The sequence below is a fragment of the Amborella trichopoda genome, chromosome 4 (assembly GCF_054954075.1).
Source record: "Amborella trichopoda isolate Santa Cruz 75 chromosome 4, AtrichopodaSantaCruz75HAP2 v2.0, whole genome shotgun sequence".
NCBI lineage: Eukaryota > Viridiplantae > Streptophyta > Magnoliopsida > Amborellales > Amborellaceae > Amborella > Amborella trichopoda.
The window spans coordinates 11,380,066-11,396,766 of record NC_142339.1 but is presented as its reverse complement, the minus strand read 5'-3'; the positions used below and the strand labels follow the sequence as shown (position 1 = coordinate 11,396,766).

The following is a 16,701-nucleotide window of genomic DNA, read 5'->3' as shown; positions in this document are numbered from 1 at the left end:
TGATAAGAAGCATGGATACTTAAAATTTGAACTTAATCAAATGCATTGAAAATAAGATAGAATTAAAATACACTATTCACTATAAAAAAAAAGTTAGACTTTGGTGTAAAATATAAAATATAGAATTGAAATACATTATTAGATCAAAAAGTAAGATTTTAGTGTAAAATATAGGATATACATGACCATTTTCAAATTTCCAAAAATAGAAACGGATTTTCTGTAACATTCTCTTATCGCAACGTAGTGGCTTCCCATAGGTGTTCCCTTCCCTATGGCTTCTTTGAACTTAGAAGAGCCCATCCATGGAATTCAATAAGAAACATGAGGTCGATGATCCATATACTTTGTAATTGTATTATGAAGGTAATGACCTTTTTTTTGTTGAACCCAGAAATTCAATAATGTCTTCTTCTTTGTTTTTTTTAAAGATGCATATAACATCTAACAAAATGTTCAATGGCGAAAGAGTGACACGGGCTGCTCTCAAACGAATATTATTAACTTGCCCCTCTCTTGAAAGAGGTATATACGGAAAGCATTCCACGTGATCCACCCACATATAGATTTCGTGTGATCCCACTTCTCAGCTGTTCAATTTGAATAGATTGTTAGGATTGCTCATATTACAATGTCACACCAAAACATTATTTGATTTTTAATTAAGAAAATCAAGTTAAATTTGAGGTATCCCATCTTCTTATTGGGCACTTAGCAAAAAATAAAAAAATATTTATTCTACTAAGGTATCCCATCTTCTTATTGGCCACCTAGCAAAAAAATAAAAAAATATTTATGGGGAGAATAAATAACCAGAATGCCTCTAAAGTTTTAAGGGTATTCTAGTATTGTTTTATCTGGGGAAATATTTTTTAATTTATGTTTATCATGTTCACCCCTGTTAGATATATATGTGACCCAAATTTCGCTGCAAAATGATTTATAGAATAAAAATATTACAAATAAAATATTTTAAGCCGTCGGATCAAGATCTGACACTCAAGAGCCAACTTATGGCATTGTGACTCGAGGTATTCCAGCCATCTTCTCAGATCTTACAATTGAGAGCAGAGATCACATATATTTTATATGTGGGTAGGGTCACACTTAAGACTTTCCCTAAAAAATAATCCAAGGACTAAAATACCCTCAATGTAAGGAAAATTGTTTGGTGTGTCCAAGCCCCCACATGTTACTATAAGGACTTGGAGATCTACACTGTCCCCCAAAATCGGGTCACATAAATAATAGTCCTCCAAAGAAAAAGTAAAATTCAAATATTTTTTCAAAAAAATCTCATTTGTAGTTTTATAAAATCTTTATTTTTAGAGGCTAATATTCTCCTTGTTAAATATTATGTACTCCCTCAAAATTGGGATCAAAGTCTATTTCAAAATTAAATTATTAAGGGGACCACATTTCTACATGAGTTTGAGGACTCAAAGAATATAAAATGGTAAAAAAGAGAGTAAAGAATAAGCATTGCAATATTTTTAAGGGTGTGGTTTTTACAAGGTTGCAACTTTAAATAATCAAAGTAAGGTGCAACACCAAATTTTAGCATAAGATATAATTTGGGTACTGAAAATTCTTAGGATAGTTTAATAATCTATTTTTATTTATATTTGTTAAATTTTGTAAAATAAATTATTAAGAGGACCGCAGTTCTACAAGAGTATGTGGACTCATAAAATATGAAATGGTAGAAAAAGATAATAGAGAATAAGCAATGTAATATTTTTAATGGTGTGGTTTGTATAAGATTGCAACTTTAAAAAATCAAAATATGCTGCAATACCAAATTTTAGAACAAGATATAATTTGGATGAAGAAAATTCTTAGGATAGCTTAATAATCTATTCTCATTTTTAATTCTAAATTTTGGACCCAAAAAATAGTTTAATTCAAGTAGGTCTATAAACACATGAAAATCTTTAAAATAGACGAATCAGATATTGTGTTGCAAGACGCACTGTTTTTGGGACGTGAAATTTATTTATTTTTGTTTTTTCAACATACATCACGATGTCAAGTTGATCTGTTAAAAACCTTTCAAACTTCAAACCAACCTTGAAATAACTTTTTTTGTTTTTTACACCTATATATCTCGAGGTCGGGATGATAACATAATGAACCTTTCAATTGGTTTGTTTCTCTGATCTGTTGGGCTTTTTAAATCAAGGTCTTTGATAACTCTGTAATGCTTTTGATGTGATCTTCATGTGAAGATGTTTATATTGGATGAATGGTTGTGTCAATGATGATAAAAGGAAACGCTTCTTTCTCAGAAAAACATTCGCAGTGGCCGCCTAAGAGCTTTCGCCCCGCCAGGCTTGAGAGCTAATGCTGCCTAACTCTTCCTTGGATGTCTGAGACACTCTCTCTCACAAAATTCAGTCCTACTCCTGTCCTTCTGTAAAGTCTGTGCTTTTTTAGAAGTTATGTCTTCGTTCTCTCTTTTTCTCTCTCTCTCTCTCTCAGATCTTCTTGTCCATCTATTTAATGGTCTCTTTTGGTTAATTTTTGTTATCTTATTCTTGCTTATTCTCTCTCGATCTCTCTATGAATTCTTCTTTGCTCTTTTGAAATTTTTAAGATTTTTATGAATTCTTATGTACTGTTTTAACATTTTAGAAAATTTTTGCTGGTTGTGATACTCGTTTTGGAGTGAGTATTCCTCTCTGTTATTCCTGGATGTATTTTGACTTTTAATATGTTTTTTTTCATGTTTAAATTGATTTTTTTCAATCGCATTTAAAGTTGATGGTAGGAAAATTTATGTTCAACATCTCTAATGTTCCATAAAATGTATTACAACGTATTACAAGAGATACGGATACCAAGATTTAAAATATTTTTTCTTTTGAGATTATCAATTTTTTTGGCATCAAAATAACCTCTTCAAAGTTTTAATTTGATTTTCTAGGCTTTACTTTAATTGTTTCGGGCCTTTTAACTGAGTTATCCATATAAGGTAGCTCTCTATTTTATTTGGGCCTTTTTTGTTTGTTTCTAATTTCTCAGAAGTATATTAACTTGGCCATGCTATGGAATGTATCAGAGCTTTCGATTTTCACGAAAGTTTAGCTCTTGGGGGGGGGGGGGGGGGGGGGGGGCGGGGAATTATAATTTCCCCAAAAAACAATTGCGCTTTCTTGTTTAGTGCAACAAAAAATAAATTTATATTCTCTTGAAAAACTCAAATCTTTCCGGCGAAGGGAAAATTTGCAACAGATGTATCACGAAAGTAGGAAGGCAGTGAAAAGCGTAGTCTTAAAATTATTAAAAATTACATTACTTTGGTAGAGGGAATGAGATCATATTATATACATTTAAAGTGGTTATTATTCATGTTGCTTATTTTGGGTTGCGGTTGACTCTAAGTGTGGCGAGATTAGAAATAGACGTTCTTGAGTTGTTTCGTTGCATACAAAATCACAATGAAAAATACTGTATTCTAATCGATATAATACAGTTAAACATTGATTGAAAACAAACTTGTCTCACTCCAAAAATCATTTTCCAATTCGTATAAAACAATAAACTTTGTTTGGAAACAAACCTCCAACAAATTTCTCTCATCAAAAATCTCTTCCAATGAGAGTTGGTTCTCTTTAAATTATTTGTAAAAATTAAATCAGTTTTGGTTTTGGAGGTTGACGATAATAAAACTCTTAGTCCCAGTTAAATTGATGTAGGAATTAATACAAAATTAAATATGTAAAAGATTATTTAAATAATGAAAAAGTTTATGAAAGGTTGCAATCTTAAAAAGTAGAATTAAAGGTGCACCTTAAAAATCCATCTGAAAATGTTATTTTAATGCTGAAAAATCCTCTAATTGATCATCTTGATATTGAGATTTGACATTGAGATGCATGAATATAAAAAAAAAAAAATGAATAGTGCATGTTGCAACACATTTCATTTTTTAGATTTTTATATATTTATATATCTAGTTGTTTGTAATTATTTTTAATTTTTAGAATTTAAAACTTTTTAGTTAAACATGAAAATAGATTTTGAGATCAATCTGAATACTTTTTTATACCAAAATTATATGATAAAATTTGGACCTCGCTTTAATTTTGAGGTTGTAACCCTTCAGGAAACCACACCATTTAAATAATTACTTCATATACCTCCATCATATTATCTCCGCATGTATGACATCCAAAGGCGAGGCAGGAAACAGAGTGTAGGAAATACATTAAAAAATTATTTCAAACAAACTCTCAATAACATAACCCAGTTAAAAAGAAGCGATGTATTCATTGAAGCCATATACCTATATTACAAGGAGATCACAATTATTTACAAACATCTTATATGAAACCATATACCTATACTATAAGGAGATCACAATTATTTACAAACATCTTATGTGAAACCATATACCTATACTACAAGGAGATCACTGAAAAAGTTTACATAGGGTTGCGTCCATGAAATGTACCTTAAAATGTAGAACTACGGATGCGCCTAAAAAATCCATTTAAAAAAGGTTGTTTTAATGTTGAAAAATCTTCTAATTGATTATCTCGACATTGAGATGTATGAATATGAAAAAGAAAAAAAAAAAGATTAAAATCTAAAAAATAGTGCATATTGCAACACATTATCTAGACCGTCCATTCTCAAGATTTTCATACATATATATAGACCATCCATTTTCAAGATTTTCATACATATCTAGATCTACTTGATTTTAACTATTTTTAGAACTTAAAGGTTTATAATTAGATGTGAAAATAGTTTTTCAAATAATCTTAAGAATTTTTACCACCAAAATTACAAGTTATGATAAAATTTGGAGGTTCACCTTAATTGAATTGTTTAATGTTGTAACCACACCCTTAATAAAAATGTGCATTGAAAGAACAAAAAAAACTTGGGAAGTTTAATATACAATAACAGGGAGAATATGAGGGCAGGCCGCTAGCTGATAGTTACAGTGAATGCTCAATGGCCCATATTGATTTTAGGGTGATCTAATGATCAGAATTGTATTTTGTATTTTAATTTTAATTTTTTCCAATAAATCTAAATCATTTTAAATTTAAGGATTTTATCTTTAAAAATAGAATAATCAAATAAAGATATCAAAAAATAATTAATAAAAAGACCAAAATACTCTTAAAAATTTTAAAGGGAATTTTGATTAATTTATTATTTTAAATTATTTTGTAGAACTTTTATTAGATGTGCCTTGATGAGAAGAATGGATATTCCAAATTTCATGTGATTGGGATTTATAGAAAAAATATTAAAATTATATTATAAAATGAAGTCGTCATCATCAGATCAACCCATTTTTAATATGGGCCGTTGGATTTATATTATTGCGTCAACCCATCCCAAAATAACATAAAGGTAGGAACCACTACAAGAGGAAGTGTGGCACTCCACTGCTTCCCACTCACAACAATTCAACCCCTTCCAGGAATCCATTTGGACCTTCAATGTAGCATTTGGGTTGGAATTAGAAGCATTGAAATCCAAGAGGGCCACTATTTCATTTTCTCTACAAAATGGGGAGCCCTCTAAGGCCATGGAGAAATCGAAAAAGCACATGACAGCAGTGAATGGTAATATTGGGATAAGACGCAGAGGGTGGGGAAGAAGGGCTCCTTTTCTAGCTTCCATGGTGCTTCCATTGACTAAACAAGCACTGATGAAATGCTTGCTACAAGCCCTCCTCGCGAGTCCCTTCTATAGGGGAGGCAAAATTTACGTGTGGACCCAAAAACTAGTTTCGGCGAATTAGAGAGTATTTCCTTGAGGTTTCCATCGTAAACAATCCAAGATGGCACACCTCTAAATCTTGTCGAAAGATGGAGTTTCTATACATGAAGATAGGCACAATGCATTGATGTTATTCATTAAAAAAATTTCCATGAAAAATGTAGAAAGTCAGGTCCTCTTAAAACCATCTAAGAAAGAGAAAGATGTGTGGGTCATCTCCATGTCAAGAGACAGACAACTGCATCTCCAAGTCATTGGAGAGAGAGAGAGGCAACTGTTTGCATTGATGATTGAGGCCATTAAATTTTCTTTTGAAGCAAAGGCAGGAGCCATTTGAAACAATGGCAGGAGCCATTTTTTCCACAAGCGGGCCCCTAAGTTCATTGCTTGATGTACTATGTGTGGATTTTCCTTTTTTCTATAAATTAATTTGACACTAAATTTTTTATGTTCATTCCTCTATTAAAATCGCACTAGCAAAAAATATTCAAAAAATATTTTCGATAAATTAAAATGATCAAAATACCTCTACACGCGCATTTTAAATGGACCAAAAAGAGTTTAAAACCATCGTCCCCTCAGACCAGTCTTCCCAGCCCCCGTCCACCCCTCCCCAATCTCTCTCTCTCTCTCTCTCTCTCTCTCTCTCTCTCTCTCTCTCTCTCTCTCTCTCTCTCTCTCTTTCCCCTACATTCTTGTTCAAGCTGCTCTCAATCTCGATGGCCTCACCCCCTTATGTCCCACGATGGACGCCGAATTCGAGCCCAACACAATCCCCAAACCCTTTCCTCGGCCACAATCCCTTCCAACATGAATCCAAAGACGACATCTCCCTTGATGAAATCACTCCTAAACCATTCCAACCAAACCCGAGCCTAAATGTCTCCGACACAGATGAGGATGCATCAACCACCACCGAATGCTTCTTCCACCTCAATTCACCAGCTCTCCAACCGGCCAAGATTTGCTCTAAACACACTGCTGAGACTAGTGTGGAGATGGGTAGGACCAAGCATAAGTCTGTTCGGCCCGATATCGATCCAGTAGGCTCCATTGGGTCCAAATTGTCATTAACATGGACCGATCTGTGGGTCACGGCTCTTGGGACAGAGGGTGCGTGCACAATTCTAAAGGGGCTCAATGGGTGCGCCCAACCAGGCGAGGTCTTGGCTATCATGGGCCCGTCAGGGTGCGGAAAGTCAACCCTTCTCGATGCACTTGCAGGTTTGAGGCTTTTCTTTCAACTTTAGATTTTTTTATTATTGAGCATGTTCACTATGTTCATGTGGGAATATATTAAGGACGTGGTTAGCATGCGGCCAAGCCCGCAAATGTAGAAATGTGGGCTTGGCAATTAAATTATATTTATTTTAAATATAATTTAATCCTAATAAATAGCGAATATATAATTTTTACCATGGAGATCATGAATATGAAAATAAATATATTTTGAAACTATAAATAATAATTATATAAAAAAAAAAACATTGGGACCGTTTGGATGGATCACCTATTTGCATCCATCTTTAAGAGGGATACTTTATACCTATCGATCGCATATTGTAGAAATGCAGTCCAGCCCGCATGAAACAATTGTTCACATATTAATTTATCCCTTGGGGAAAAGACTGACTTAAAAGGACTTTTTATCTCAGATTTGAGGAACCCCCTATCATTATTTTGGGAAGAGAATTTTGATTTTGAGTTCTCTAACACTTCGATCTAAACCTCCAAGAAATGAACAGCCTCTTTTTAATCTTGAGGCATTGTTGTTTAAGTACATCGAGATTGTGATTCATAAAAAAAAAAATTAGTAAAGTTGGATTATGGATTGAGAAGGTTACATCTCCGGAATTTGGAATCCTAAAAGTGCTTCTAAATTGAGTTTTACCCATAGTAAATAGATACTCTCAAGGGGGAGTGCAAAATATTTTGGCCGATTGATTTTTTTATTTGGTAGAAGCCTTTAGTGGTCTAGGTAGGCTCTTGTGATCCGGGCTTGGTCTAAGGGCACGTTTCTTTGAAAAAAAATATTTATAGACGTAAACACTTTGAAAAAAAAAGACTGTTGTAAACGTTCATTTCTCAAAGTTTGTTAACAAGTAATTGGCAATTTGTTTTTTTTTTTTTGGGTAATTCATATGTTTGATAACTTACTTAGTACTTAAATACATGTGTTATTTAAATATTATAACTTAAAATATATAGTTATATTTATTCAAATAATATTTAAATATTAATAAAATACAATATATTATATATTATATATAATAAACTAAATATATTAGATATAATATGTAATACAATATAAATATAATATATATCTATATAATATAATTTAGTATAATATAAATATATGTAATATAGTATATAACTTTATGGGTGCAGTTTGTATAGAGCATAGGCTCTAAACAATCAAATTAGAGCCTACTTTTAAATAATGTCGAGAAATATGGTTTCACTACTAGAAATCTTTGTGATAGCCTGAAAATATATTTCCATATTTATTTATAAAGTTCAAGGCTTCAAAAAAAGTATAGATCGGTTGATCTATGAAAACTTGAAAATCTTGAAAATTGACGGTCCAGAAATGCATTACAAAATACACTATTTGCAAAACTTGAAATCCATGTTTTCTCATGTCCATGCATCTTGATGTCAAGATGATCAATTTGAATAAATTTGAGCATCAAAACAACCTCTTTAGTGAACTTTTTGAGGTAGGCTCAAAGTTTATTGTTTAGAGCCTCAGCTCTATATAAACTTTCCTCTTTATATATTATATAGCTATTCCATTAGTTCGGAATCTAATGTATAGGGACTGGATATGTAAGGATAAGCTTCAACTCCACCCTTTCTAACGCACTTTTGGTGTTGTATTGGTCCAAGTGGGGATAGCATTTGTCGATGGGGTTTTAACAAAATCCAAAAATATGTGAGAAGACATAGATATAGAGGTAATATCTATTATATATAATACTAATATACATTAATAATATAAAACATATAGTATAATATAACATAACATAAAATAAATATATATTAGTAATTTATATATTATATTTAAATAAAACAAGAGAAATGCTTGCCATGGGTTGAAATGTGGTTATATTTTTATGCAAAGTGGACCATTTTATAGTAAAATATTTTATGATGAGTTTTATTTACAAAAATATGTATAAGGCAATTTTAACGTGGACCAACCAAACATGCCGTAACAAAACGGAACATTCTAATCAAAGTGAAGTTCTAATACCACCAAAAAAGATGTTCGGTTGTTTATACTTTGTTTGGATGCACAAAATTTTTGGAACATTAGGGTTTTCTCGTCCTTTTAAGCGTAATAAAGCTGTCAACCTGGTCCGCCCCTATTTTTAGGGGAGCCTAATTTCAGTAACCCAACTTATCCAAAAGAAAACAAAATGTTATTTAAAAAAAAATGCAGATTATTTGAAGTTACCTATAAAAGGCAGGCAATGCAATTTGATACGATAATTACGGTTCCAATCTCGGATTAGACTTTTATTTCTCCATTTGCTCGAGCAATGGTAGCTTGAAAATCTATATTTCTCTAAATTATGAATTTAAAGCTCCAAAAATAGTGCAGATATAGTTTATCTAAACTTACTTTAAATTTTAGAAAATGAATAGTCCAAATAGTTCATTGCATTAATTCTAGGACTTGAAATCTTTCTTGTATATTCTTATATTCTGTGGCCGGGATGATTAATTTGAAGTGGATGTTTATGGTACGCTTTACCTCTATAGTTTGATGTTCACACCTCATCTAAACGTGTTCCTTCCTTAAATGAGTGTGTTTAGTCACGAGCAGCTATCAATCAAAATAGATAGCCTTTGATGCTTTAACATTATTACTTTATTTTTAAATTTCATAATTTAAATTGGAATAAATTATGCTTAACAATAAAATGTTAATAATTAAATTTTATAAAAATTAAAAAATGTCGCATTCCTTATTTGTATTGGAAATAAAAATTAAGGGACTCCTTATAATTTGAGGACTTAAATTTAATATTTACGGAAATAAACTTTGTTCATTAAGACTCTATTGTACAAGGATAGCATCTCTTCTAAATTCCTACTAATACAAATATTTGTTAAAAATAATGAATTTAACTATATTTTTTTCATAGAATTGCAATGGTGTGCAAGAGAAGGTCCTAGGTTGTATTTGGTTTTATTTTTGTAAATTAATGTTATATTTTCTAGACATATGTAAGTCATCTAGCCGGTATTGCAAAAGAAAGAATGCAAAAAATTTGATTGTACATGTTGTGCTAGATCACACAGCCCTTTCATTTTTCATGAGTGTTCATTGTATTCTGACACTTGTGTTGTCCTACACTTGGATTGCTTGATTTGTAGGCCGAGTGAGTTCTAACACAAAGCAAACAGGGGAGATCCTTGTCAATGGTCGGAAACAAGCCCTAGCATATGGAACATCGGTATGGACATACCTTACTTGATGCATTAATTCTGGATTTTACATTGGGATCAGCCCTCTTAATTTAGTCGTTGAGCCCTCTTAATTTAGTCGTTGGACCCTATACTAAGGTACATGGTTCCTAAATAGAAGGACAGGGTTCCTAAAGTTCTATTTAGTATGTGCTACACCATGGGAACATCCAAAATCCATTGAGAGATTAACAACAATTCTTGATGATGAGCAGTCAATTGGATAGAGTTAATCTCGACCATTCATCATTTAGAACGCAATACATGTTCCTATGGTGTAGGATATATCATGCACCTTAAATGTAAGGGTGCGGTTTGTATAGAGCCGAGGGTTTAAACAATCAAAGTAAAGCCTACCTTCAAATAGTGTCGAGAAGTATGGTTTCAATATTGGAAATCTTTGTGATAGCCTTAAAATATTTTTTAGTCTTTAATTAAAAATTTTACAGCTTCAAAAATAGTGTAGAGAGAGCAAATCCGTGAAAACATGAAGAGCTTGAAAATTGACGATCCAAAAATGCATTACAAGATGCACTATTTCCAAAACTTGAAATTTATGTTGCTTCTCATGTCCATGCATCTTGATGTCGAGATGATCAATTTGAGGATGTTTGGACATCAAAACAACCTCTTCTAATGAAATTTTTTAGGTGGGCTCTAATTTGATTGTTTAGAGCCTCGCCTCTATATAAACCTCTTCGTAGATGCAAATGACCGATCCAGCACCGTTCACTTTCAATTTCTAATCTATATAGGCTCATATGCCTTTTGGAACCTAGGCCCATGTGACCCAGGATGATACACTCATGACCACCCTCACGGTATGGGAAGCGGTGTACTACTCAGCCCAGCTCCAGTTGCCCAGCACCATGTCGAGCTCCCAAAAGAGAGAGAGGGCTGAGACAACCATCAGAGAGATGGGTTTACAAGATGCGATGCATACAAGGATAGGGGGTTGGGGCGTTAAGGGACTAAGTGGTGGCCAAAAGAGAAGGGTGAGCGTTTGTATTGAGATCCTCACGAGACCTAGCCTTCTCTTTCTTGATGAGCCCACTAGTGGGCTCGACAGTGCAGCATCTTACCATGTCATGACTCGAATTGCACGTTTGGCTTCGCATGATGGTCGAACCGTGGTGGCATCGATACACCAGTCTAGTGCTGAGGTGTTCGGCCTCTTCAGCACACTATGCCTCCTCTCCACTGGGAAAACTGTGTATTTTGGCCCGGCCACTGCAGCCAGTGAGTTTTTCGCACTGAGTGGGTTCCCTTGCCCTTCACTGAGAAACCCATCAGATCACTTCCTCCGCACCATCAACTCTGACTTTGATAAGGTAATTGGAATATGCACAATCTATCCCCCTCTCATGTCTATGTGGGCTTTTGGACCGGGTTTGGGCCAAGAAAATAGGGAAAATGGGTTGAAACCTTTACAATATCACTAAATGGGTTAAAATATTACAAATTACAATTGGCGATATGCCTTTAAATTTCATTATCAATCAATCGCTTCATCAAAGAAAATGTTAAAAACTATCCAAATTTCACCCAATCAGTATTGACAAGCCAAAAAAATTGGAGGTTTTTGGTAATTTTTCCCTCAAAAGTGTCATTTAGTTATGGGAAAAGTTTATACAGAGCCGAGGCTCTAAACAATCAAATTTGAGCCTTCCTATAAAAATTTACTAAAAGAGGTTGTTTTGATTCCCAAATATCTTCAACTTGATCATCTCGACATCAAAATTTTCAAGATTTTCAAAATATTGTATTTTGTAACATATTTTTGGACAGTCAATTTTCAAGATTTTCAAGTTTTCATGGATAATTTGAAACTTGAAACTTTATAAGTAAATATGAAAATATATTTTATAGCTTTCACAAAGATTTTCTCGATACTATTTGAAAGTAGGCTTTAATTTTTATTGTTTAGAGCCTAGGCTCTATACAAACCACATCCTTTAGTTAAAACTTATTTGGGCCTAAAATTACCAAAGCACCCTTAATTGTTATGGCTTCCTAATATCGAATTGGGGCAAGTTGGAAGACAAAGTTTCCACAATTTCTTTAAGTACCCGACTAATATATCCATTTATATTAAGTGTAATTTGTAATCTTTTTATTCTTTTAGCTACATTGCAATGGGTTTCGACACTTTTAATGATATTTTTCTAAAAAGTAAGGTACACTGGCCAATGGGCCGAGTTATGCCATGCTGGAGAATATATATCATATATATTTATATGATGGCCCAAGTCAAGCCCAATACTTTTTCAAGCACTCCTAGGCTTGCAATTCTTGGATTTGGGCTGGTGTTTGTTGATCCAAGGTTGTTGCTTAACACTAAGAAGTAGTCAATCTCCTTAGGATATTGAACAAGGTCCCGAGGCCAAGGCCATAAAAGCTTCTGCGGCCATTGATATCTTAGTCAAGTCTTACAAGTCATCCACCATGGCCAAACAAGTCCTTCCTCGTGTAGCTGATATATCCAAGAGTGTAAGACCTCTCTCTCTCAATCTCTCTCTCTCCATATGTGTGTATGTCTAACTCTTTGAAAGATTTGTTATAGGAGGGAGAAGCATTGACAAAGAAAGGAAGCCAAGCAAGCTTCTTTACACAAGCATCAGTCTTGACAAGAAGATCTTTTGTGAACATGTATAGGGATTTGGGATATTATTGGTTGCGCCTAGGAATCTACATTGCGTTGTGCGTGTGTGTAGGCACCATCTTCTTTGACATTGGCCACAACTTTGGCTCCATTCAGGTTAGTGTGACATTGTGCTTCAATTAAAAGTTTTTTTTGCTTTTTAGGGTAGATCAGTGGGGAACAGCCTTACTTGTGGTAAAAATGAAACTCAAAATGTCATGTTGTGGCACCTGATCGCCTTTGCCTCGAGTCCATTCAACTTCAATCAAAAGTTGAACAACCTATGCATTCTACCTTCTAAATATCATGGTTCTCGTGTGTTTTGTATTGACAAACATTTTAGGCGAGAGGGTCCATGCTCATGTTTGTGGCAGCATTTTTGAAGTTCATGGCGATTGGAGGCTTCCCTTCCTTTGTGGAGGACATGAAGGTCGTTTTTTCATTACCATCTTTCCATATATTTATTTTCCTTTTTACAGCAACAATAAAAAAAAATTTGATGACTCAAGTAGAATACTAAAGAAAAAAGAATCAAGAGTACGGAACCATGAACCTATATAAAAAGGGTGCAATTTGTATAGAGCTGAAGCTCTAAACAATCAAAGTAAAGTGCACCTTCAAATAGTATCGAGAAAGGTAGTTTAAATACTGGAAATCTTTGTGATAGCCTTAAAATATATTTTCAGCTTTAGTAATAAAATTCAAAGTTTGAAAAACACTGTAGATCAAGCATATCTATAAAAACTTGAAAATTGACGGTCCCAAAATGCGTTACAAGATACACTATTTCTAAAACTTGAAATCCAATTTTTTCTCATGTCTATGAATCTTGATATCGAGATGATCAATTTAAGGATATTTGGGCATCAAAACAACCTCAAAAAGTTTTAGGTGGACTCTAATTTGATTGTTTAGAGCCTCGGCTCTATATAAACATTTTCCATATAAAAAGCTTAAAGATTAGAAGAAAACGAAAAAATTACATCGAGCGGTCAAAACATCTCACCTGATAATCCAAGATGCAAATGACTAGAGACTCTCGCTCTCTCTCTGCCTCTCTCACATGGATTGATCCTCATGGTCACAGATCTTCGGGCGTGAGAGACTAAACGGGCACTACGGCGTGGGCGCCTATGTGATTGGAAACACCATCTCTTCCACCCCCTACCTCCTCCTCATCTCTCTAATCCCGGGAGCCATCGCCTACTACCTGGCTCGTCTTCAAGATGGAGCCGAGCACTTCATCTACTTTGCTCTAGTCCTCTTTGTGTGCATGATGCTTGTAGAGAGCCTCATGATGATTGTTGCGAGCCTCGTCCCCGACTTCCTCATGGGCATCATCACCGGTGCCGGTATCCAAGGTGTCATGATGCTGAACGGTGGCTTTTTCCGACTGCCTAACGACTTGCCTAAGCCGTTCTGGAAGTACCCAATGTACTACATCGCATTCCATAAGTATGCTAACCAAGGTTTTTACAAGAATGAGTTTGAGGGTCTTACTTTACCTAATGGCTTAGTAGGAGGGTCACCCACCATAACAGGAGAGAAGACTTTAACAGAGACATGGCAAGTGGAGATGGGGTACTCCAAGTGGGTGGACTTGGCCATATTGTTGGGCATGGTGGTTTTATATAGGCTCATGTTCTTGGGCATAATTAAGTTTAGTGAGAATGTGATGAAGAAAAAATAGTTGAAAAGTAACTTATTGAAAATAGCATAAAGTAAATAATATTATTAAATGTCTGTTAAAATAATAGAAAAAAGAGACCATGAAGTAAATGGCAGTCGTGAGGCCTTTGTGGCCATACTCCAATATGTAAGGGCTTTTTTGGCTCTTTTAGCTCGGCCTTGCGAGCAAGCGACAGAAGAGTAGAAAGAAATGCCCTTTTCTCCTAGAATAGAATTTGTTTCTTACTGTACAAATTAATTTGTTGCAAAATTACTACTGATTTTATATCTACGTGTTGATAATAGTGAAGATACAAGTTTTCTTCCTATCTCTTTGTCCGTTTGACAGATGAAACAAGCTGATTTCGTAGGAACATGGAAGTTGGATCTCCGGGGTAAATATACAGTACACGTATTGGTACACTTATTACTATGAGGTTGGATAACCCTAGAAATTATCAAATATGACGCAGTCCCCTTCATGGTGGCAGAGATCATCTGTTTACTTGAAATGATGTTAATGTACATGTCAGGCTAGGGTCATTGTATATGTTTTTCCATTGCCATTTATTTATTGTATAGTAATTATGCGTATGTATTCCATTATTAATGAAAATTTTGGGATGAGGCTTTCTCCCCCACTGACTTATCAAAACAAAAAAACTTATATATGTATTCCCAAAAGAAAAAAAAAGTGTTACGTATTATTATTGTACTTCCTTGCTCTCTCTCAATGAGCTCATGAAATATAGGATTGATCGCAATTTAGGCATCACTCAAGCAAAATTTATAATTATCAAAATTTAAAAATCGACATGTATATTTTATAGTCTCACTTTTTGAGAGTGTGAATTGTGTTTTAACTTTTATTTTATTCAATTTAGCTCAAATTTGGGGAATCAATATTGGAAATTGGTTTGATAAGGCTGCAGCCCTATCAAAATATTGGAAATTGCGATTCAAGTATTGGAAAATATATACATCGATCATTTCAGCTTGAACGTTATGGTTGGGAAAAAATTAGGATTTTAAGCTCTAAAAATAATGTATATTGTAACAAATTATCTAGGCCATCCATTTTCCCCTAAAAGCAAGTTTTCATAGATTCTCAATATGTGTATCATTTTTTGAGTTTCAAATTTCATTATCGATGTTGAAAATTGATTTTAGATACATCATGGAGATTTATGCTGCCAAAAGTACTTTCTAGATAAGGATTTTAGGTGTGGCTTATCTTGTTTTCATAATACCTAGGCCTTATAGAAACTTCTCTATCACCATCTCACAATATAACCAAAATAAAAATAATAATTAACAAAATATATAAAAATTTTGAAATTTATAGGGGTATTTTTGTCATTGAAATATATTTTTAATAATGTTTTACATGTGTATTATGATAAGAAGCATGGATACTTAAAATTTGAACTTAATCAAATGCATTGAAAATAAGATAGAATTAAAATACACTATTCACTATAAAAAAAAAGTTAGACTTTGGTGTAAAATATAAAATATAGAATTGAAATACATTATTAGATCAAAAAGTAAGATTTTAGTGTAAAATATAGGATATACATGACCATTTTCAAATTTCCAAAAATAGAAACGGATTTTCTGTAACATTCTCTTATCGCAACGTAGTGGCTTCCCATAGGTGTTCCCTTCCCTATGGCTTCTTTGAACTTAGAAGAGCCCATCCATGGAATTCAATAAGAAACATGAGGTCGATGATCCATATACTTTGTAATTGTATTATGAAGGTAATGACCTTTTTTTTGTTGAACCCAGAAATTCAATAATGTCTTCTTCTTTGTTTTTTTTAAAGATGCATATAACATCTAACAAAATGTTCAATGGCGAAAGAGTGACACGGGCTGCTCTCAAACGAATATTATTAACTTGCCCCTCTCTTGAAAGAGGTATATACGGAAAGCATTCCACGTGATCCACCCACATATAGATTTCGTGTGATCCCACTTCTCAGCTGTTCAATTTGAATAGATTGTTAGGATTGCTCATATTACAATGTCACACCAAAACATTATTTGATTTTTAATTAAGAAAATCAAGTTAAATTTGAGGTATCCCATCTTCTTATTGGGCACTTAGCAAAAAATAAAAAAATATTTATTCTACTAAGGTATCCCATCTTCTTATTGGCCACCTAG

At 33.6% G+C, this 16,701-nt stretch overlaps 1 protein-coding gene and 1 non-coding gene across 7 annotated transcripts; both read left to right on the top strand.

Moving 5' to 3' along the window:
- Positions 1-2,252: 2,252 nt before the first annotated feature.
- Positions 2,253-2,377, top strand: LOC148782275 (small nucleolar RNA SNORD14). Its single transcript, XR_016055182.1, has one exon. It is a non-coding gene; the product is annotated as a small nucleolar RNA SNORD14 (small nucleolar RNA).
- Positions 2,378-6,274: 3,897 nt separating this feature from the next.
- LOC18443015 (ABC transporter G family member 1) lies at positions 6,275-14,857 on the top strand. 6 transcript variants are annotated; one of them, XM_088864904.1, is made up of 6 exons: positions 6,275-6,969; positions 10,132-10,211; positions 12,583-12,711; positions 12,785-12,979; positions 13,206-13,292; positions 13,950-14,857. In XM_088864904.1, exons 1-6 carry the CDS (start codon positions 6,291-6,293, stop codon positions 14,550-14,552), a joined length of 1,773 nt encoding a protein of 590 aa, XP_088721030.1. In that variant the 5' UTR covers positions 6,275-6,290; the 3' UTR covers positions 14,553-14,857. The 6 variants fall into 6 exon arrangements, with proteins under 6 accessions (XP_088721030.1, XP_088721027.1, XP_088721031.1 ...); XM_088864901.1 differs by lacking the exon at positions 12,583-12,711 and adding an exon at positions 11,001-11,552 and having other exon boundaries at positions 6,277-6,969; XM_088864905.1 differs by lacking the exon at positions 13,206-13,292 and having other exon boundaries at positions 6,277-6,969.
- Positions 14,858-16,701: the final 1,844 nt, after the last annotated feature.